Raw genomic sequence first — 23,076 nt, forward strand, 5'->3', positions numbered from 1 at the left:
TTCTGTTTATACTCTAGGTAAAGGGATTTAATCATAAAAACTCTGAGACAGCAATTGTTAAATGCAAAAATTCTTTTGCTCATAGTTCCATCATGAAAGAAGTCATTTACACATTATTTCATTTTAAAATTATAGTAAATTGGCTGGGTACGGTGGCTCACGCCTGTAATCCCATCACTTTGGGAGGCCGAGGTGGGTGGATCATGAGGTCAGGAGATCGAGACCATCCTGGCCAACATGGTGAAACCCCGTCTCTACTAAAAACACAAAGATTAGCTGGGTGTGCTTGTAGTCCCAGCTACTTGGGGGGCTGAGGCAGGAGAATCACTTGAACCCAGGAGGCGGAGGTTGCAGTGAGCCGACATCGCACCACTGCACTCCAGCCTGGCAACAGAGTGAGGCTCCGTCTCAAAATAAATAAATAAATAAATAAATAAATAAATAAAATTACAGTAAATTATGCTGTTGGCCTTTGTCAAATTCTTAATACAAGTGAGGTATAATTGCCAAGAAATTCCAGAGCAGGAATGATGTTACTTCCACTTTGGAAATACAAAATGTTCTTGGAAGATTGCGCTAATAAAATTGTATGAGAACTACAAGTGAAGTTCTAGGTCATAATACTTTGTAGACAGAGGAATTTTATGGTCTTTACAGTCTTAAAGAAAATCAGGTACAAAAGATCAATGTTACATCAAATGAAGGGCTGACTTCACGGATAGTCAGCATTTTGCTAATACTGTGCAGGAAAAGATTTCAGTAACAGACACTAGAGAGTTTTTGCTTTGTCATTGCTAGGCAGGTCTAAAGAACATCTATATTGTGTTACCCTATTTTCATATACTGTTACAAAATTGCATAATCATATACAAACTAAAGAATTCTATCTGACAAAATATTTCAGAAGACACTAGAAATAGCTTGGCATCCAACTCCCGGGCAGTCTCAGTCTTTTTTGATTCTGGGTGTGTGACCCAGAACCTGGACTGTTCTGATGACTAGCACTGGTTCTCCGTATTGGACAGGGGCTGGATCTTAGCCTGATCCAGCATGGCTCCCTGCCTCTGTCCTGGGACAGCTCAGACGCTCATCTCTTTCCTGGTTCACTTTCAAAAAATCCCTATGACATTTAAAACAAATGCCCTGTGAGTGAATGAAAACAAAACATCAAGCACTACAATAATTTCTGGAAGGCTCCATCTTCTGGAACATAGCTCAATGCTGGAACTTGACAAAAAACACGTCCAAATCCCTGGCACAAAGCACAAGCACTGAAAACCTGGCATTTTTGCTTTATTCTCTGAGTAGTAAAAGGCCCTCGAGTCATTTCTTGGAGCTTGCTGATGTTCATGTACATACCATTTATTGAAAATAACTTAATGCTCTGACTTCTCAAACCTTGACAGAGATCTTGGCAGGGAAGTGATTTCTTAAAGGGAAATGTAAAGGGTCTGCCAATAGCAGGCACCCTCTGACAGCTCCACGGGTGAGGACAAGGGAGACTAACAACAACAAAAAGTTAAGTCTCTATACTATGAGAGAGACAGTGTCTGTGGCTTTCTTTTGGTCTCTGGGATCACAACTTCCCCATCCCTACCCACCCAGGGAACATCCTTCATTTGTGCAATTTGGTTCCTAGATCATCTTTGTAGGGCTGAGTCAAGGGAAGGGATCAAACACCTTTTCTAAAAACAACTCTAAAGCTACTTCAGGGACTGTAGGAAAGGTGGGGAAAGGGAGAGGGACAGATGAGAGAGAGACAGACACACACACACACACACACACACATACACACACACACACACACAGAGAGACAGAGAGGAATAGAGAGGGAGGAAGGAAGAAAAGGAGAGAAAGTGAGCAGAGAAGAGGAACTGTTTGTGAAAAGAGAAGAAGATGACATAAACAGCTGGTAAAATGCTAAGACTTTGTGGTGGGAGAAAGAAAAGGAAGATCATTAAGGGTACACAATGTGGTGGGAGAAATAATTCCCTCTCACAACCCATCCCCTCAAGACAATCTTTAGCAAAGACCCACAGGGCTCTTCTGTGCTCTCTGAGTGTTTTACTTCTGTTGAAGGTGACTTTCTGCTGGTGCTAGTTTCCAGGGAGTCCAGCTCTAGTCAAGTAACAGGAGCTCTGCATCATGATTCATAGGCACAATGATCCCCCCAAACCATGAAATATCCTCAATGTGCAGTGTATAGGAAAGTAAAGAGAAATATAACATATTTATGAAAGAGTTTCAGCAAATGGGGGGTTAAACAAATTCTCAAACAGTTAAAATCATAGCTTTGGTTACCTGGAAAATCCACATAAGAGAGCACATCTCCAATAATATCAGATAAATTAGGTGTTATTGCATTTAATTTCCTAGAAACGTGCAGCTTAAATAAACTTCTGGGTCCCATATTTGGCATAATAAGCCACATGGTGTTTGGAAAGATCTTTTCCTTCTGGCATCACTGAGGTTGGGATTGGCATTATAATGGTCCTAGAAAAACAAACCTTCATATTCCAAAATTTTGACAAATTTTGGTGAGCACTCTAACAGCTGCAAAAAGCAGTGAGTCAAAGTTTCCAAAGCCCCTCTCTCTTCTGCACTTGAAAATACATGTCAATGTGCTTGGAATGAGGAAAAGCGGGGAAAGTTTACCAGGTTCCTAGGAATTCTCAATGAAGATCATTAAAATTTATTACTGTCATAATTTTCAAGATATTATTCTCACACCACTAAAAGGGGTGAAATTATAGTCACAAGGAGGATCAGACCACTTAAAAAAAATCTGTTTGAGATGTTGCTTTCACAAAACCTTCAGGAATCCTGGTAGAAGGAGAAGCTATTTTATTCAAAGGAACAGAAGATTCCTCCAGAGGGGAAATGAGGTTAGGTAGTCCTGCCCTGGTATCATGTGGAATTTGTTATAGTGACTTCCATTGATATCAGGCTGTACAACCCAGTTTCAAGATCAAACAAAGCCCACTGAAACAGAGTAGGCCAGAAATATGGAGATGATTCTTCCTGAAAATTAAAACCACCACAAACACTGCTAGCAATTTAGATATATTTGGGTTACACAGGTCTTTGGAAAATGTTTAACTCTAAATGTAAGTTTCTAGAATGGATTTTATTGTCACCAATGATTACTCATGTGCATTTGCGATGCTAAATGAGGAAGTGAACTCGGCCACATTTAGAGTGCTCATACAGTCTTGAAGAATGTGTGCAGTCTTCAAGTGCATGCCTTTAAAGGGCACGGAAGGGGCAGCATTTGGCAATTTACCTTTTCCTCAGGGAGGACAGGCCACACAAAAGGCCTGGAAAAGGACAGCCTTGACTGGCACGAGCAACAATCCACATGGCTTCATGTCTTTAACCATAAAACACAGGTAAAGGGATGGTCCACTTTAAACCCCAGCATAGGCTCTTACTAAGATAAAAACCACTCTGCATGATTAAATATCTAAGCAGACAGCTCTGCAAATCAGGGTTTGTATGTTCCAGTTATTAATGGTTCAAATGTGAACAAACTACTTCTCAGAATCAAATTTCCAGAAAGAAAGAAAGAAAAAGCGACACATTAACCTTTATTGGCTACTTGTTATGTTCCAAGCACCAAGCAAAGTGTTCTCCAAAAATAATCGTGAGAGGTGAGGTAATTATTATTATCTCTATTTTACAGAAAAAGAGATTCAGGCTCAGGGAAGGAGGTACCCTGCCTAAAGTCAGACAGTTGCTAAAAGAATAAAATTCCCAGTTGGGAATTTCATGAAGTTTTCCCCTAAACCTTTAAACTTACCTGTAGTGTCATACACTTCTTTCAGCCTGTGTCACGAAAATAGGTGTCCCTATTTTGTTCCAAAGTTGGCCTGTGTTTCTGCCTTCAGTGTTGTGCTGCCCATGAGCCTGCCTTATTCCACAAACCACTTTCCTTCCACTCACGTCCTGTGTCCTCTGCACATGTATACTCAACTTCCCATCCTAAAATTCCTTCCCTCTCTCTTCTCCTAACTACTGTTCTATTTTGCTTTCTTTTCACCTCCAGATTTTGTGAAAAGAACATTTGACTTCTGCTTCAGATCCTGTATCATTCTGTCACCAATCATGATCCGGTTTATAACCTATTACTTCACAGAACCTGCTTTGGCAAAGACCATTGATAATGTCATGATTTTCAAATCTAAATGAGGCCTCTTTTCAGATCTCATCCTTCTTGATGCCCTATCCCCCTTTTGAGACAGGGTCTCACTCTGTTGCCCAGGCTGGAGTGCAGTGGCACGATCATGGCTCACTGCAGGCTTGACCTTCTGAGCCCAGGTAACCCTCCCACCTCAGCCCCCGTGAGTAGCTGGGACTTCCTGAGCCCTTTGAGCATGTGGCTCTATTGACCACTCCTCTGTGAAACCCGGCTCCCCTGAAAAGACTTTCCTAAGTCTATTCAAAATCTGTTGGCTCTCTTTCTTTCACTTGCTTCTCTGTCTCAGCTCATCCCTTAAATATTGAGGTTTCTCATGACATCATCCTCTATTTCCTCTCCTTTTCAATGACTTTCTCCCCAATTGCTTTAATCTATACTCTAGGTTTCAGTTGCCACCAGTACACTGAACTCCTTGCTTTCAACCTCTCCTGTGCGCCATGGCTGCCATTTCCAGCTGTCTTTGGGAATCTCCCATTGATGGCCCAAAGATTTCTCAATAAAACTTGTCCAACACCAAACTCACTCAGTCTTCCAATTTGAGTCTAACCATTTCCCATTCTTGGCAGAGGGTGCTACCATCTGCCTGGTAGCCTAGGTAGTGAGGGCCTTTGAATCTTCCTTGACTCTTCCCTACCTCTACTCAAAGTCCTGATGTCTCTGCATCCTACATATCCCTTCAATTCGTTCTCTGGTCCCCATCTCCACTGCCTAGTCCAGTCTTTCATCATGTTACTCTGGCTAATGCAATGGCCTCTCTGAGAAACTGTCTCTAGTCTCTCATTTTCTAATTTATCCTCCCAATTGCCACCAGACTGATCTTTGAAAAGCAGGATATTATTGGTATTCCTCTGCTTATACATTTTCAGTGGCTTCACATGGACGATAGAATAGGGCTGGCTGGGGGTGGCAACTCACACCTGTAATACCAGCACTTTGGGAGGCCGAGACAGGCAGATCATTTGAAGTCAGGAGTTTGAGACCGGCCTGGCCAACATGATGAAACCCAGTCTCTACTAAAAATACAAAAATTTGCTGGGCATGGTGGCACGTATCTGTTATCCTAGCTACTGGGGAGGCTGAGGCAGGAGAATTACTTGAACCTGGGAGATCACGCCACTGCACTCCAGCCTGGGCGAAGAAGTGTGACTCCGATTCAAAATAATAATAATAATAATAATAATAATAATAATAATAATAATAATAAGGCTTCAATGACCAACCAGCCCTAGCCTACCTTTCCAACCTGAGCTTTGAGAACTTCCCTTCCCTTGTATCTATTAACTATACTTGTATCTATTTCCTACACTACTTTCATGCTTCTGTGGCTTAGCTTATGCTACCTGATATGGTTTTTTTGGATGTTTGTTCCCTCTAAATCTCATGTTTAAATATAATCCCCAGTGTCAGAGGTAGGGCCTTGTGGGGGGTGTTTGGATCATAAGTGCAGATCCCTCATGAATGGTTTAGCACCACTCCCTTGGTGATGAGTGACCTCACAGGAGATCTGATTGTTTAAAGGTGTGTGGTACCTCCCCCCTGCTCTCTCTGGCTCCCACTCTCACCATGTGACATGCTGGCTCTCCATCACCTTCTGACATGAGTAGAAGTTTCCTGAGGCCCTCAACAGAAGCCAAGCAAATGCTGGCACCATGATTGTACAGTCTGCAAAACCATAAGCCAGTGAAACCTTTCTTTATAAATTACCCAGCCTCAGGTTTTCTTTATAGTTACACAAGAATGGCCTAACACATCACTCCCTTCACTAGAATGTCCTTCTTTCTTTGGTCCACCTGGTAAACTCCTATTCATCATTCTTCAAGGTTCCACTTCATATTTCCCCAAATACCCCATCCCCAGCCCTGAAAGAATAATTGTTCCCACAGCTGTGTTCTCATACATTTCTTCATTACAGAACTAACTACAGAGCTTCACAGAGTTATTTGTTGACTCACTGCCACGCCATGAATTCTTCAAAGGAAGAAACTGTATTATTCATCTCTGTAGTCCTAGAGTCTAATTCAGTGCTTGGATCATAGTTGGATGCTCCATAAATCTGTGTTAAATGAACATATTAATAGATCTTTTCCTGTTTGCAGTATCCAATTAGGCTGCAGCTTCATTATCATTGCAGTATGTGAAAACACATGTTATATACCAAAGAACATACAGCAGCTTAGTGACACATATGGAGTTTGCACTTCTACTGAAATCATTTTCAGTTCTGACAGCTGTTAAAGTGTGAACAATGCACTGCCTATAATAAGGACCTATATACATCTGCTATTCTGTCAACATCATGACTGCCTTCATTTTCAAAGCTCATTTGCCAAGCTGCATTTTCTACCATTTGCTCATCCACCCATTCATCCACCCACTCACTCTTTCATTCAGGCCTATCTCTTTCAAAAAGAGATTGAATGTACACATTTCAGTTTACCTATCAACATCTTCTATCTGCCAATCCATTTCTGTTCTATCTAATGCAATTAATGAATTGCAGGAATTTCCAAGTCCATTACACTGAACAATTTCAATTCCATATTATTTCTTGAGAGTAGAGACTTTATCTTCATTGTATATCAAAAAAGTTCTCTTCACTAGAACTTTCTAAAGTCAAAAAGCAACTTAATATTTTGTCTCCTGATATTGTATGACATAACATCATGAAAAGTAAATTCTCTATCTGAGTATGTCATACCACTAATCCTCCTATTCATTATCTGTTTGTCAAAATGAATCCTCATGGAAATAAGCCACTCTTACGAGACAGGAAATGCACACGTGTATCTGTGCTAACACCAAAGATGTACCTGAAGTGTTCCCTTACTGTTCTGTCTTTAGGGAGGATAGAACGTCTGGCTTGAAGGTTCACTCCTCAGAGAATTCACTGTGAGCAGCAGGTGGACTCACCTGGCGAGTTCTGAGGAGATGACACGGGAGAGCCACGTGGGGACTGACAGTAGCTGGGGTGGAGTAAGGCATGTGGAGGCACGTATGACATTATCTCTTCTTCAAATAAGCTGGGGAAAGACAAGAAACAAAACGGGAACTTCAGCCAAAGCAGTGGGGAAAAGCCTAAATCCCAAAGGAGTAGAATATTCCATCCAAGATCCGGTTTATATCCCAAAGAGAGCATCCGCCCCCTTTCTCTTGCAGGTAATTCTTGGTACAAAATGGCTGGCTGTGGTACTTTTTGTGAACCCTGTGGCTATTTCCCTGTTTTCCTACCAACTTTGGACAACGTGATTTTATTTTACTATTTCAACATATGAGTTTGAGTGTACATGTTTGTTTGAAAATCATACCTAGGTTTTCAGATTTGGAAACAGGATTCCAACACAAAATAGAAAATGTTTATTGAGAACCCATCATAAATATATAAAGTATGTTCTATATCCTCATTCCAAGAAATAAACAATAGGGTCTCAGCCTTCGAAGGGCTTAGGATTTAATTTGATAATTAAAAGCAAAATAAAACAAAACACCTCTTAAATAACTACAATCACAAAATAATTAGCTCCCTTGTTTACCCTGGCTACTATTTTTCAAATGTGAGGATTTGGATCTTAGACCATTTAATTGTCTTCTTTCTTCTCCATATTGAAATGTCTGTTTCTGATATTCTCCTAAAAGAGAGTAACCAGAGACCTGAGCTCTTTTCAGCTGTACAAGACAGTGTCAGTTTGTACTCTAACAAGACTGTAGAAACTGCAATGCCACTAAGCCCAGACAATATGAGAGTTCTTATGTATCATTAGGTATTCAGACTTTCGGACTCTTACAAATCTAATACTGTGAAATGGTATCTCATTATTTGAAACTACACTTACATTACTAGCATCTTTCCATGGGTTTATTGGCTATTCATACTTCCATTTCTATGCCTTTTCATAACCTTTACCCATTTTTCTATTGGGTTCTCTTCTTTTAAAGGCCTTCTTTATGTATCCACAATCTGGTTTCCTTTTTTTTTTTTTTCCTGAGACACAGTCTAGCTCTGTTGCATGGCTGGAGCGCAGTGGCACGATGTTGGCTCACTGCAACCTCCACTTCCTGGGTTCAAGTGATTCTCCTGCCTCAGCCTCTTGAGTAGCTGGGACTACAGGTGCGAGTCACCACGTTCAGCTAATTTTTTTTTTTTTTTTAAGTAAAGATGGGGTTTCACCATGTTGGCCAGGTTGGTCTCGATCTCCTGACCTCATCATGATCCGCCTGCCTCAGCATCCCAAAGTGCTGGGATTACAGGCGTGAGCTACTGCGCCCAGCTGATCTCTTTGTTTTACATGTTGTAAATCTATTCTTCCAGTTGATTATCTTTCTTTATGCCTTTATATGTGGTATCTTTCATTATATCCATTTAAAAATATTTATGTAGCCAAATTTATCAATCATTTCTTGTATGAGCTCTGATAGAGGTACATTTTTTACATGAATTGAGTTAGTGAAAAGATACATGAAATACAAAAATCAATAACAAATTAAACAAGGTCATTTAAAAATTATTGGGTTTTAAAATAGCCCTATTGGAAAATAACTTTACATGGGTTTATTCTGAATTGAATAATGTCCTAGAGCAACACTATCTCTACATTGCAGCTTACTGATAAGTCAATTTGTACCAGGAGTGATTTTTCCTTTTTAAGAAATTAGACAAAACATTAAAATAGACACAAAGGCTTCCATTATGTAAGTGACAAGTATGCTGACTGAAGTTTGTAGTCACCAATTCAAATCATTCCAATTCCAAAGTAAAATAAAAAATGAATGGCTGAGCGCTGTGGCTCACACCTGTAATCCTAGCACTTTGGGAGGCCGAGGAGGGCGGATTGTCTGAGCTCAGGAGTTCGTGACCAGCCTGGGCAACACGGTGAAACCTCGTCTCTATTAAAATACAAAAAATTAGCCGGGCGTGGTGGCTTGCACCTGTAGTCCCAGCTACTTGGGAGGCTGAGGCAGGAGAATTGCTTGAACTCAGGAGGTGGAGGTTGCAATGAGATGAGATCTCACCACTGCACTCCAGCCTGGGCAACAGAGCGAGACTGCATCTCAAAAATAAATAAATAAATAAATAAATAATCGAGGACATGAATAAAACCCCAAATTTTTCAATAATCACTAATCATATTACTTATTAAGCATGTACATATAATACATTGTGTTGTTTACTATTATTAAAATAATAAACACATGTGATCACCCACATGAAAAGCCTAGAATTTAATGACATCATTTGTATACAATAATTAGAGAACTATTATATGTAAGAAAATTTCTCACACTTCTCCAAAGGCCCATTAGCTTTACAGAACCTGCTTATTTTCCCAAAGAGGAGAAAATGCAGCCTTGCTCTTTATGTATGAATGAGTTCTGAATTATTTGAATTCAAATACATTTGAATTCTACTACTTAACACATAGAAACTCATGCAAACTGTTGTGTTATCAAAGTACAAATATTATAAGCTATAGTAAAATAAACTTAAGACTATACCATCTAAATATTATTTAACTATGGATAGGTGAATGATAATTATGACTTCTGTTTTTACTAATTCCCAAAGCAGAATTCTTAGTTTAAAAGAAAAAAACCTTAGCTTTCTATAGTGAAGAAAAAGAGCATATCCTGGCTAGAATTCTGTTAACAGAAACTTCAACTATTTTATCACCAACCAAACCATGATAGAAACATCACACTCTAACGTTAATTGACCAGTAGTCTTCCTGACCACCTAGCATACTATATGCTGGTTTCACAACTGGCTCAATACCACAGGAGAGAGGCCACCCATTAGGTTGAGAAGCTACCCCCACCATAGGTCCTATTCAGAGTCAACTGAAGTGAAGTATCTATAGAAAGTGAATATATCCCTTTGAATTATGCTTTGACTACACATAAAGAAAAATAATTTTCTGACAACAATCACATGGGAGGTCAGAAATATGGCAACAAATATGGCAACTATGGAATGGAGAATTAGAAATGGTCAGGGTCAAGATCATCATGAATACTTGAATGAGGTTATTAGCACTCAGGGATAAACAAAACCTTGCCTGGAAGGCTCAGTATGATGTTCCTTTTAATTCTCTGGAGGTTACAGGGATGAGCGTCCCAACCACTGGGTAGAGCAAAGCATTATTTTACTTTGGCTTGCCTACATTTGAGGGATAATAAAAAAATGAGAAAGTCTTTTGAAAACTTGCCAGTTTCCTTTCTAAACTACTCTAAAATTTAAAACCAAAGCTGATTTAACCATTGGAGGGTTAGGGGGCGGAGGGTGAAAATAATTGGTCAGTTTTATGAAGGGCTATCAAGTTGGCAATGAGTAGCATAGACCAAATGTCAACTTTCTGATCTGATTTCCCAAACGTACACTCTCAAAACCACAAGGTAAATAAATAATGCCTTGAGTCAGCAAAAGGGGACAAAACATATTTTGAGAAAAACATTTGAAAGAATATTAAACTGAAAGGGTAAACACTGAGGGGTAAACGGTGGATGCCTTATTCTGATACCCTTCTGTTCCATTCTGTGAGTGGGAGATTCTATTCACTACAACCTTTCCCTTTTCCAATACCATCTCCCTTGCCAGCAGGGTGAAAACAAAATTAAACAGATCTCAGTGTAACAAATGCAACCTGAAGTGAATGATCACTCAATCAGCACCCTAAATCTTCAAAATATTTCCACAAGTCTAAAGAATAAGAATAATTTTTAGGCTATGAATATTGGCATATTATTTTCTACAATGTTCCATGATATCTGATGATAAGAGACCTTCTGCTTCAAGAGTGAGTGTTACGTATGTACCTCAGCAACATAACAAGGTCTGCATCGCTTGAAAGGCGCACCAATCCTGGAGTCCCTTCAGTTCGGATAAATTGGATCTTCTCCCTATTCAAAAAAAGAAACAGCACAAAATGTATATGGTAGACCTTTAGGCTATAACTCAGTAGTAAAGAGCATTTTTTATAATAGTCATGATGTTTTTTGGTACCTATGATGTGGCAGCTACTGTGTGATACCCTAGGAATACACATCCAAGAGAGACATGGTCTTTGCCTTCAAGGGGGGGATCTTGTAAGCATCAACACCTCCCAGTTCTAATGTTGTGGGGAGAAAGATTCTTTCACTGGCTTCATCATTTTGCTGCCCAAGTACTATAAATAGTATACTATTCAACCAATAAAATCAGTGTCTGCTTTGAGTTAAAGCTGACTGTGGGCCTGAATTTTAGCGATATAGTCTTACGCTGATGCCCTGCTGTTCCAAAAAGGGATTGTGTTGGGAGAGTCATCTATTTTCCTGAGGCCATACCTTTAAGTTGCATGTGATGAGCTCATTCCTAATTGGAAGCAGATAGTATCTATGCATTACATATTCAGTGTAAAAGCATATGCCTTTTTTAAATAAAGAAAAAACTGAAATACTTTGCTACAACAGTTGGTGAAATAGATTGTGTGCATACCTGTGCCAATGTATATATACATATACATATCAAACACAAGGTGAGTTATTTCTACCATTATTTTGTTATAGGTAAATGTGATACCAGTTTTTTTCTTTTTTGTTTGATGAGTCATCATCATGTCACTATTTTCAATTTGTTATATGAATACAATTTTAATAATTTTTTTCCTAGTTGCTTTCTTCCCTTATTTACATCATGCTACTTCAAAGCACACCATATTAACTTTTATAAGATGAAGAAAAAAATAAAAACACAAATTATGGTACTAAAATCATTCTATTTCATTGGAATATAGAGGATAATGCAAATATGCAATTTTATTCTGAGTGCTATGGACAATATATTCTGATTCCAATACCATAAAGCAAAATACCAATCACTGATACAAGTATTTATTTAGATTTAGTTCTTATCTACAAGCAACTTGTTTTTCTATTTGATATTTTCACAAAGTTCCACTGATTTTTTTGTTTGTTTGTTTTGAGACAGGGCCTTACTCTGTCGTCCAGGCCAGAGTGCTGTGGCATGATCTTGGCTCACTGCAACCTCTGCCTCCTGGGTTCAAACGATTCTCCTGCCTCAGACATTTGAGTAGCTGGGATTATAGGCATGCGTCACCACGCCCAGCTAATTTTTGTACTTTTGGTGGAGATGGGGTTTTGCCATGTTCGCCATGCTGGTCTCAAACTCCTGGCCTCATGTGAGCTGTCTGCCTTGGCCTCTCAAATGCTGGGATTATAGGCGTAAGCCACCATGCCTGGCCAAGTTGCACTGATTTTTATATTCCCAAATTTGAAATATTTTTCTTAAGATTGCTTGCTGACTTGAAGGCACTGAGGTGGAAGGCAAGGTTTCATGTTCACATGAAAAATTCCCTAACGCATAGAAAAGTCAATGGATTTGCCCTTAGCCACACAGCTTACGAGGTATGACAAACAGAGTTCAGTCCTTGGTTTCTTCTGGCTAGATCCATTTTATATGATAGATGAAGCAGCTAATCTTTAGTATTTGCCAAACTTTCCTTTCTGTACTTTATTGCCAGCAGCTAACTACTATTTTTTTTTTAAAGACTATTAGAAATTAGTGGTAGGCATGTACGTAAAGGAGTTGCTCAGAAGGCCAGCCTCTCTCTGCTTAAGGTTATTTCAGTGAAGGCTTGAACCAGACAGAACATTTTCCCTCAAGTTTTGGAATCATACATCTGAAACACGTGATGGAAACCCAGGCCCATTATCTGGTGAATGGTTTTTCTGATAAGAGATGTAAATGTTGGCTGATAAAAGCTAAATCAGAGGAAAGTTATCTTGAAGAAAAATGAATAATAACTTAACCAAAGAACTACTCTTATAAGGGTCAGTAACACCATGCTTTGATCTTGAAGAATCAAAAGCTATCTCCCACAAATATGCAGCTTATCTCTTTTGTCTATCAACACAGTGAATCCAGGCAAACAGAACAAGACAAAAAACAAACAGGCTGAGCACTCTCCCCTCCTTCCTTAACTGGAGCTACACAGAAGGAGTTGAGTGATGGTAGATATCAGGCCCTGGTCTGCGGCTTGGAAGTTTCCTGTGAATAAGAAAAACATCATCGCTTCTTGAGTCACAAGGATGATAGGATGAGAAAAAGAAAGGACAAAGGTACCAGAGGAGGTATGCCAGATGGGAAACTTTTCATCACTTTCCAGATATAAACTAGCAGTCTGTGAAGGCAACTGGTCTGATTTTTCAGGTGAGAACATATGAGAGGCAGGCTGAGACCAATTTTCTACCAGGCCAGCTAATTCATCACAATGACAAGCTATGGGTCATATGCTTCCAGGAACCAGACACTGGAACATGTCTGATGTACATCACACCAGTAAGTACTTTCTTATGTTGATATTGAGTCATTCTTTCAGTGAACATTTTCTGCATGCCTATTGTGTGCCAGTCATGGTACCACACGCTGGGAATCCAATGGGGAGTAAGAGAAAGTCCCTTTTCAAGGAGCTTACAGTGCAGCGGAAGAGAGAAAGTCAAAAGGTAATTCTCATTTGATGTGAAAATATTTAAATTCTTCTATTCACTTAACTGAAGCGTGGTTAGGCTTTATACCTTCTCCCGGTCTAAACAGTTCTTTATAAAGTCCTTTCACGTAGAAACAAAGAAGGCATTAGTTTACTGCCTGTAAAGAGAGCAGATCAAGGCTGAGGAACAGACAGAAGTCAGCAGATGTCCTGGAAATGTCACCAATCTTTTCTGAGAAAAACAAAGGAACCACTTCTTGGTTACCAGGTATTTGCCCAATATGCTATAGACCAGTGATTCTCAAACTGGCATCCTTGGTCTACTAGAAATTTGCATACATAAGCTCAAGCTCTGCAAGAATTTTTAAATTTTGTGTCTTCACTTCAATGATCAAAGCACATGAAACAATATAATAATATTTTAGATGAGATGGATGACATTTATGACTGAATCTTGCCATATGACTTTGGGTCCCATGTTTGTATTTATAGGGCACTTGGTGCAAAGTGATCAGAGGTGAGCTTTTAAAGGGACGGCGAACACACCTGGCTGCCCTTAGGCTGTCAGGGCCTTGATGTTCAATATGATAATAACACCAGTCCCCATCTGCCACTTACGCACACTTCGCTTAGCAATTAAAAAAACCTTTTCTCTTACAGTATTAACTTGCATCATGAAAATGATCAAGTGGGGTTAAGTAATGTATATGTAAATTACCACAGGCTAAAGAGAAAAGAGATGGATTTAAAAAGAAAATTATACATTCATGCTAAATAATGCATAAAAGATATCCTGGCTTATTCTAAGAACAAAAGCTCTGCAATAGTTTGCAAATAGAAAAGTGGTGGTAGAATCCACTCATCCCAAGGCACATTCAACGATATGTTTTATCCTTCAGTATTGTATTTCAGGTTACACTATTAAATGAATTGGCTTATCAAACCAATGAATCAGTAGATAAAAATAAGCTTTTTGTTAAGAAGGAAAAATGATGACTGATAATTCCAAGGAGGCATATGCTAGGCCAGAGATGCAAAAAATCAAAAGAATCAAGTCAAACACAAGCACAGAAAGGTGCAAATGTGTCTTTCCACCGATAATGGTCTCAACATTGGTGATTTGGCTTCTGAAAAACAAAGTGTCCTCATATTAATAGCATTAATTCAAATGTTATTGATTTTTTCTAGTTTTTAACTTAATTTGTATGTCTTTTGGTTTTGTAGTTTATAAAAGCTGTAAGCATAAGAGGTTTATACATATTTTATATTTGTACACATTTAAGTTTAAAATAAAAGTGATTAACGTCAACATTATAGGTCCGCAATATTTCTTTTTCCTTTTAGAGTGGAAAAATAACAGATGTGACTCTTACAAATTTTCATGAGTCCACCCAGCGTTTGGAATAACATAACAAGTTTGAGAAATGTTGTTAAAGACAACTGATCATGATTAGAGGAATGTTTGAAAATTACTTGAATATATTTATTCAAGTTTATTAATGTATACAGTTAGAAGCAATCTGTGGCAGTCCTCTCTGTTGCCCAGTCTAGAGTGCAGTGGTACAATCATAGCTCACTATAGCTTCAAACTCCTGGGCTCAGGTGATCCTCTTGCCTCAGTCTCCTGAGTAGGTGGGACTACAGGTATGTACCACCACACCCAGCTAATTTTTAAACATTTTTGTAGAGACAGGGTCTTGCTATGTTGTCTGGGCTGGTCTTGAACTCCTGGCCTCAAGTGATCCTCCTGCCTCAGCCTCCCAAACTACTAGGATTATAGGAGTGAGCTACTTACTGCATCAGCCTGGCTTCTTCTTAACAAAGAAATTCAATTCAACCTCAGTGGTATATAATGAAGATTAAGGTTATACTAATACAAAGTATTATCATTTGGCTCTCTCTACATGGGTACGTTTATCTCTCTGTGCCCCTTAGAGTACATTCTAGCACTTTTATGGGTACACCTTCTGATTTGGCTAGTGAGGTACAACTTAAATTCCTTTTGAAACGTAAGTTTCTTCAGGGCAAAAGCCCTTGCTCCTTTATCTTTTTTTTTGAGATGGAGTCTCACTGTGTCACCCAGGCTGGAGTGAAGAGACCCAATCTCGACTCACTGCAACCTCTGCCTCCCGGGTTCAAGTGATTCTCCTGCCTCAGCCTCCAGTGTAGTTAGGATTACAGGAATGCGCCACCATGTCTGGCTAATTTTTGTATTTTTAGCGGAAATAGGGTTTCATATGTTGGCCAGGTGAACTCCTGACCTCAAGTGATCCACCCACCTCGGCCTCCCAAAGTGGCTGGGATTACAGGCACGAGCTATGGTGCTCAGCCCGTCCTCCTTTATCTTTGTGTTCCCCAAGTACAAAACACTTTTCTGTCTACCTGATAAGTGCTTAGTAAAATACAAAGCAGGGACATGATTAATTTAGGCCAAAATAACGTATGTGGCTCCTAACAATTTCCACCCGGTGTTTGGAATAAACAATCTTGCTATCTTTTTTTTTTTCTTTTTTTCCTGTGGCAGAGAAATAAAAAAAGAATTGGAAAGCCGATGTCCAATTATTTACTAAAACAGTATCCACTGGAGAGAAATGCAAAGGCAGGTAAAAAGGCAATCTCTTAACATGAAAACTCACAACTGTAAAATGAGAACCTAAACCATACAGCGACAAACTCAGGAAAAAGTCTCCAGCTACTGCTGTCTCTCAGACTCTCACAGTATGTGTAACCACTTCCTCCTCTGCATGGAATCACCCCAGAAGATCAACTCTACTAGATCATTTGAGGACAATGAACAAAGTCTCAAGACTGAATTCCCACAGAAAACATTCTCATGAAACCACCCAATATTCTGGTGAAGTTAAAGAAGGGCATGTGTTCGGAGACAACCAGAAGCAGCAATGCTCAAAACCACAAAACTCTGGATTGCCGACTCCGCACATCCTGGTTCCTCTAGATACAGTTCAGTGGCACATTCACAAATAAACGTTTTCAAAAACTGCCCTCAGGCAGTTCTAGAGAAATGCTTTGACTTGCCTAATGGTATAATGTCAAGAAAGGAAGACCAGCACTGATCATTGATACTCATTATTACAGTCACAGGGCACTGTCTGACTTGACAGATACAGCCGAGCAGTTGAAAGGTTATGGGAATTTAAGTCCATTATGGACATATGATTCTTATGGACCCAGAGATGTGAAATTAATCAGCCACATGTGTAGGGACAAAGTTTGTCATAAATAGATATAAGTTATCTGCATGCTAAGAACTTAGTTACTTAACTCTGTTTCCTCATGTTAATATAAACATAATTATAGAATGCAAATGAAATACTTAGCCTGGAGCCTATTATATAGGAAGCACTCAATAATTTCAAACTATTGAGTATATTATCAGACAGGCTCCATAATTATTTATTCCTTTTTCAGCAGACAGTATGATCTATTGAAAATAAAGCCAAACTAGATTTCTTTGACCCACTCCTTTTTCTGTTTGTATTGTTGGCAAGTTGTTCTAAATCAACTTGCCAACATACTATTAACATGTTATTAACATAGAAGGGATGCTTATTTTGTTTGCTTTGTAAGAAATGCTTCTGATTCAGTAACTGGGCAATTTATTTAAATATAAGTAAAAAGCAGATTTTATTAAAAACTACTTTGTGCTATCATAAATAATTCATTGTTCTCTATGATTTAGAAGTGGATTTATTATTCTTTTGGGGTTGGGGAAGGCACTGAGACTGGTTTCAGCACTGATATTTTGCTTTGGTCCACAGAGGGTCCAAGTCTAATGAGTTACTAAAGGAAAATGACATTTTGCTGAACTGTTTTCTTCATAAATATAACAGAATGTAGGAAAAATCAACAGTAAAACAGATGTACCTAAAATATTATTATTCCTCATGTAAGAAAACCATCTTGAAAATCATGATTGAACCACTTATTAGCAAAAAACCACAATACTTTGGAGAAATATCCAGTGGATGAATGCATGTATAATTTGGAGAATCTTTCAAAGTTACATCAGAGAACAATGTTTATCAGAAAATAATTTAACAAATATCTGAGAGTGATACTGTGAAAAGAACCTAAACTAATTTTGGCTATTGGAGTTCCTGTTTTGGGCCTTTTAAATTTTAGGTGATTGACTGTCCAGTTGTCTTCAAGTTGACATTAATAATTAAGAGATTCCATGCATCAAAAATGTGAAAATTAGATATATACATGATATATAATTCAAAAGCATATGTAGATCTATAAATTAGTACATCCATTCAAATAAAACACGACTAGCACTTATTCCTTTTGCAGAAGTCATAGAATAGATGACAGGTTCTAAGAATCTGTGTTCCTTACTGCCCTGAAGAAGAAAGTCTCTAATCTCTTAATAGGCCTACAAGATAATTAGCTCCTTGGAAAGGTATTTTAATATACCTTTGGATGGCTTCTAAAACGTTATCTTAATGATATTGCCATGATATTTTGGCCCTCAGTAATTTCCGGCTAAACCTCGAGCCAGAAGGCTCAGTCCTCAGTCTAGGCATGGAGCAGTCAAGGCTGGTTTTATTGTGTAAATGTAAAACATTTTAGAGTAACGCTCCCTGTAGGAAACAATGTGAGAGCACCACTAAAAAGCCCTCCTATAAACAAATTAATAGTTGAATTAAAGATGGCCAGGCAGGGTGGCTCACGCCTATAATCCCAACACTTTGGGAGGCCCAGGAAGGCAGATCACTTGAGGCCAGGAGTTCAAGACCAGCCTGGCCAACATGGTGAAACCCCATCTCTACTGAAAATACAAAAATTAACCGGGCATGGTAGTGCATTGCTGTAGTTCTGGCTACTCAGGAGGCTGAGGTACAAGAATTGCTTGAACCCGGGAGGCAGAGGTTGCAGTGAGCCGAGATTGTGCCCACTGCACTCCAGCCTGGGTGACAGAGTGAGACTCTGTCCGCTCCCCACCCCCAAAAGGAAAAGAGATCCTAGATCCTAGTTGCATTTAAATTATATCCACAGAATCACATTGGTCCATTTATATGCATGATTAATTTCAGGAATAGTGGTTTTTAGAATTAGAGTAAGTTTAGGGGCAAATTACTTTAAACTGAGTCCTTCTGATAGAACAAAGAAATGAAGGGCAGACTACTAATATAATATTGATTTAAATTTACTATATGCTTACTATGCTTACACAGTACCAAATGGTTTATACATATATTATTTCATTTAATCTTCAAAAAGATGCTGGAAGTTAGAAATTCCGATCCCCATTTTACAGATGAGGATGACAACTTGGAAGTTGTTTAATGTCTCATTCGAAGTCACCTGGTGGGTAAATTGCAGAGCCAGCATTCAAACCTAGGTCTTTCTGGCTCCAAACCTGAACAAAATCTTAAGAGCTATACTCAACTACCTTCTAAGAGCCATTACTGCTGCTGTCCCAGTGAGACAGAGTCTACTATTAGGACTTCCCAATGACCATTACTATGTGGTGTCAATAAATTATTTTAATCAGGTGTCCAGGCACAGTGGCTCATGCCTGTTATCCCAGCACTTTGGGAGGCTGAAGCAGGAGGATCTCTTAAGCCCAGGTATTCAAAATGAACCTGTACAACATAGCAAGACTCCATCTCTATTTAAAAAAAAAAAACACAAAACAATTAGCGGGGCAAGGTGGTGTGCTCCTGTAGTCCCAGCTACTTGGAAGGCTGAGGCAGGAGGATGGCTTGAGCCCAGGAGGTTGATGCTGCAGTCAGCTGTGATCGCGACACTACACTGCAGCCTGGGCAACAGAGTGAGACCCCCTGCCTCAAAAGAAAAAAAAAAGGTGTCTTTAAAAATTCAATAATTATCACTATGTAAACTGTCTGTAGGAAAATAATAGTCTCAGTCCAGATTTGCTATTATTTAAGTTTGGTACAGCAAAGATCAGAAGTTTGCCATGTTGGTCCAGACATCTGAGTGATAAGTAAACAAATCAGGAGAGGACTAAGGGAGAGAGCTAGGCAGGTCTTAACAGGAAAATGCATACGGATCAGCAGAAGTAAATTCATGCTATTTTCACCAAGTACTTCAGTTGTTAACCAAGACTAACATTTCCAGTCTAATATTATATGCAGAAAAATTCATTTGCCACAAAGCTGGAAAAGAAATAGGTTAGCAATTTTGAACACTAGGGTTTATCTTAAGAAATATAGCTTTTGAAACTTTAACTTTTTATTAACTAAAATTCTGTATTGTTTGATAAACTTCAAAATGGGCCATTATTTTTAAAATAAAAAAAATTAAGAGTAAAATTAAACTCTAACAAAACCCCAGGGCTCTTCAAATAGGATAATGAAAGGAAATAGAAGGTTCAATTCTGCATTTGCCTCTAGTCTGGTGAATCCTGAGACACATATCCATTTGCCTTTTGTGGTTCAGAATTTCTTGACTCCCAAGTTACTGATTTCCTAATAACATAAAATATGGAATGATCTAATCTACCCAGAATGAAAAAATTATCACAGATCATGTCCTCATGGTGAGGGGAGTTATATAGGAAGCACTCAAGGAGGAAACAGCCTGCTGCCAAAAATAATCACTGGTGCCTGGGGAGAGCTGGACTAGTAGGGAACAGATTTACTGGCTGGACCTAATAATCATATTAGAGGGGAAATTCTCAACTCTTAACTCAGGTTCATGGCCTTTCTCATTACAGAGTGCTGTACAAACACCAATACTAAAAATTTTATTGAATTTTTAAATGTGCATTATATTCACCTATAAAATACTGTTAAAGGTTGTTTTCTAATGAATATATTTGTATTCGTATAAAATGTTAGAACTTTTTTTCAGCTTTTATTTTAGTGTCATAGCATACAAACATCTTCTTTCAGTGAGAACCAGTAGTAGCATATAATAATCCCATGGGGACACTACCCATTTTACAGACGTGGTACTGACGTTTGGAAGCTAATTTTTCTAACAGGGGAAATAAACATCTCCTGAGGTTTGTTTAAAAAAAAAAAAGGACAGCAACTTAGTACCATTCACATTTGTGTGATAAATGAATTTATAGGGAGCAGCGATTTAAATACAGCAGTTGAAAGTAAAAGCCATATCACAATGCATGGAAAACCATAGCCACATAGACAGGAAGACACACCAGTGAAGTCTCAGGGAAGAGAAAACTATACACAGATGCAAACTAAATGAATTGCCTGCTATCCTCTGGCTTAGGATGAATCACAAGCAAACCAGGAAAACACAAAGTAAAGAGGTATACCTACTTCAATCTCTCAAGGGCTACCACTTTTATCATTATATTATGGGAAAAATAAGAAGGAATATTTATCTTAAGTAGTGTGCCACAGATGAGAAAGGACATATGCAAAGCTATGTTGGTACTGGGAATCCTTGCTCCAGGTATGAATATAAGGTCCACAGTGAACTTTGACACATAGATTACCCAGTGGCTCCATTCCATGCATAAATCTGTTATCAAAAATATCATTGAAATAGGAAATTAAAGAAGCTCAGCCTATTTCCCACCCCTGTGTTTGTGGGAATGCTCCTCACAACTATATAAAACAGAATGTTCTCTTAGATATACAAACTTCCCCTTTACAATGTTATGATAAGCAAAATATTTAACTCCCAAAAACTTGACAGAAAATGGAAGTGCAGTGTGACACCCACTCTGGATAGGAGGAGTGGCATTATCTCATTGATTTAAGTTCCCCCTTCCTTTTACTTATCATGACTGCATCTGCTTCCCATGGTCACATTCTGTAAAGATGGAAATATATTTCATAGCCTATCAAATAATTGCATAAAAATAGATTACCATGTGAATCCTATGTTAGAAGAAAGATTATGCTTAACTGAGGACTCTAGATGCCACTAAAAAAAAAAATCTTCAACATCTTTAGGAGATTAGAGACTTTTCAGACTCTAAAAAGCAGAAAGAAAACAAAACAAAACTTGAGGCTACCAACTTGGGCCTGCAGCTTTTCCCTCTGTTAGGATCTGTTAAGATTCTGTCAAGTCATTAAAGACTAATGACAAATGCCCTGTCCAGGTAGATTAGATCACCTAATCTCTCTGATGGTGGAGATTTAAAGATATGTTAATTAGTATTACACACTAATGTGGAATGCAGAGAAAAAGTGAAAAACTTCTTGAGTTTCCTCTTTTGTGGGGGATGGGGTACACTTAGAGGAACAGATATTAACTAGTGGCATGTGTTGGTTGGAAGTGGTAGAAAAGAGAGAAAATAGAGTTCTCTTTATTTTGTGATTAGCAAAAGAGGAAGAATTTTATTTGTTTTGCTTTGAGGTCTAGGATTGCTAACATTTCTAATTAGATCACTGAGGGGCTCGTTTCTGCAATTTTTTAGAACTAAAACTTCTTACACAAGATTCTCTAGGGGAACGTGGATTACTGAGTGGATGCCATAATAAACAAACATGCAAAATCTTCACTTGCATAATTATTATAATTTTTCCGTGGTTAAGAACAGCATGCTTATGTTGGGGAAGGCACTAAGAGTTGAGTCAAATGTTATTAACCATGTGAAAGCAGGTGAAACTGGGATTTTTATATACACAGTGTTTATAGTATAATACTTGAAATTTTGTGTAGCTTTAGCCTTTACAAACTTTAGAAGGTAGTGACAACTTTAAAGACATGAGACCAAGATCAGGCACAGTGACTCATGCCTGTAATCCCAGCACTTCGGGAGGCCGAGGCGGGCGGATCACCTGAGGTCAGGCATTCAATACCAGCCTGACTAACATGGTGAAATCCCGTCTCTACTAAAAATACAAAAATTAGCCGGGTGTTGAGGTGGGCACCTGTCATCCCAGCTACTCGGGAGGCTGAAGCAGGAGAATCGCTTGAACCCGGAAGGCGGAGGTTGCAGTGAACCGAGATCGCACCACTGCACTCCAGCCTGGGCGACAAGAGTGGGACTCCGTCTCCCCCCTCCCAAAAAAAAAAAAAAAAAAGACATGAGACCAAGAATATCGTGAGAATATTTGGTAATTTATTTTCAAATCGACAACTATATACATATATATTTTTACATTCAGTATGTGCAAAATGCTATTCTAGATATTTGAACAGTAAGGAGGAAAAATAATGATGAGTTGGATAAGATCCCTATTTGCAAGGTTCTTAAAATCTAATTGGAAAATAATGCATAAGGACTTGAAAAGTCAAATCAAAACACAAAAGTCATAAAGTCAAACCAGTACAAAGGACAATGTGATACATTTCATGACTCATGATCAAAATAGTGTCAAGACCAAAGGTTATTGCAGCCAACTGTGCCATCAGAATTATACAGAGAGGTTTTGAAAAAATAATTCTTAGGCTCTACCCCAGACCTCTTGAATTAAATTTCTGGGTAGGGCA

The 23,076-nt window shown here is 38.7% G+C and overlaps 1 protein-coding gene across 7 annotated transcripts in view; it reads right to left on the bottom strand.

The window, feature by feature from the left end:
* The window catches only part of HECW2 (HECT, C2 and WW domain containing E3 ubiquitin protein ligase 2), a 392,970-nt gene that overhangs the window by 52,541 nt on the left and 317,353 nt on the right, over nt 1-23,076 (bottom strand). For all 7 annotated transcript variants that reach the window (XM_034954717.3, XM_055108913.2, XM_063595507.1 and 4 more), the window contains 2 exons: nt 11,006-11,089; nt 7,109-7,218 (listed from right to left, as the gene is read on the bottom strand). In XM_034954717.3, the coding sequence (XP_034810608.1) occupies nt 7,109-7,218; nt 11,006-11,089 (194 nt within the window). The remainder of the gene's footprint in view (nt 1-7,108; nt 7,219-11,005; nt 11,090-23,076) is intronic.

Source organism: Pan paniscus, chromosome 13, assembly GCF_029289425.2.
Source record: "Pan paniscus chromosome 13, NHGRI_mPanPan1-v2.0_pri, whole genome shotgun sequence".
Taxonomy (NCBI): Eukaryota; Metazoa; Chordata; class Mammalia; order Primates; family Hominidae; genus Pan; species Pan paniscus.